The sequence below is a fragment of the Portunus trituberculatus genome, chromosome 2 (genome assembly GCF_017591435.1).
Source record: "Portunus trituberculatus isolate SZX2019 chromosome 2, ASM1759143v1, whole genome shotgun sequence".
NCBI classification, from domain to species: Eukaryota; Metazoa; Arthropoda; class Malacostraca; order Decapoda; family Portunidae; genus Portunus; species Portunus trituberculatus.
Window position 1 is genome coordinate 2,412,825 of NC_059256.1, and position 704 is coordinate 2,413,528.

At 53.0% G+C, this 704-nt stretch overlaps 1 protein-coding gene across 1 annotated transcript in view; it reads left to right on the plus strand.

Annotated features, from left to right (window-relative positions):
- Nucleotides 1–704, plus strand: part of LOC123502268 — a 23,242-nt gene continuing 22,538 nt past the window's right edge. The window contains 1 exon segment of the mRNA XM_045251487.1: nucleotides 1–386. Coding sequence (XP_045107422.1) covers nucleotides 113–386 — 274 coding nt within the window. The 5' untranslated portion in view covers nucleotides 1–112.

Consider the following 704-nt stretch of genomic DNA (forward strand, 5'->3'; position numbering starts at 1 on the left):
TTAAACCCCCAAAAACACGTCAAAACACACCCAAACACCTCAAAACACCCAAAACACCCAACACACACCCAAAACACACCCAAACACACCCAAACACCCCCAAACACCCAAAATGATAGCAAATTCGTCTAATGTATTAATCTCAAACCCCGTTACTACTACCACCGCCACTTCAAGCCCCGCCCCAGCCTCGCCCCGGCCCCGCAGCGGTACGGAGGGGGCGTTGGGAGCCGGGGGAAAGGTGGGGGCGCCTGGGGGAACGGCGGGGGGGCCGGGGGAGTACTTGGAAGAGGAATACAAGGAAGATATTGCCCAATTAGATGTTTTACTGCATTATGTCAACAATCTGTCAGCCTCTCTTGAGTTTCTGGCGTGGGAGAAGAAGCGTAAGTGAGAGAGAGAGAGAGAGAGAGAGAGAGAGAGAGTGTGTGTGTCTGTATGTATGTTTGTATAGCTACCAAAACACACACACACACACACACACACACACACGCAGATGGTGATGCTATGTTGCTTGTAGGAGGAGGAGGAGGAGGAGGAGGAGGAGGAGGAGGAGGAGGAGGGCTTAGTGGAGGTAACGTTGCAGGAGGGAGGAGGAGGAGGAGGAGGAGGAGAACTAGTTTTCATGGTTAAGTTAACGGAGGAGGAGGAGGAGGAGGAGGAGGAGGAGGAGGAGGAGGAGGAGGAAGAAGAAGAAGAAGAAG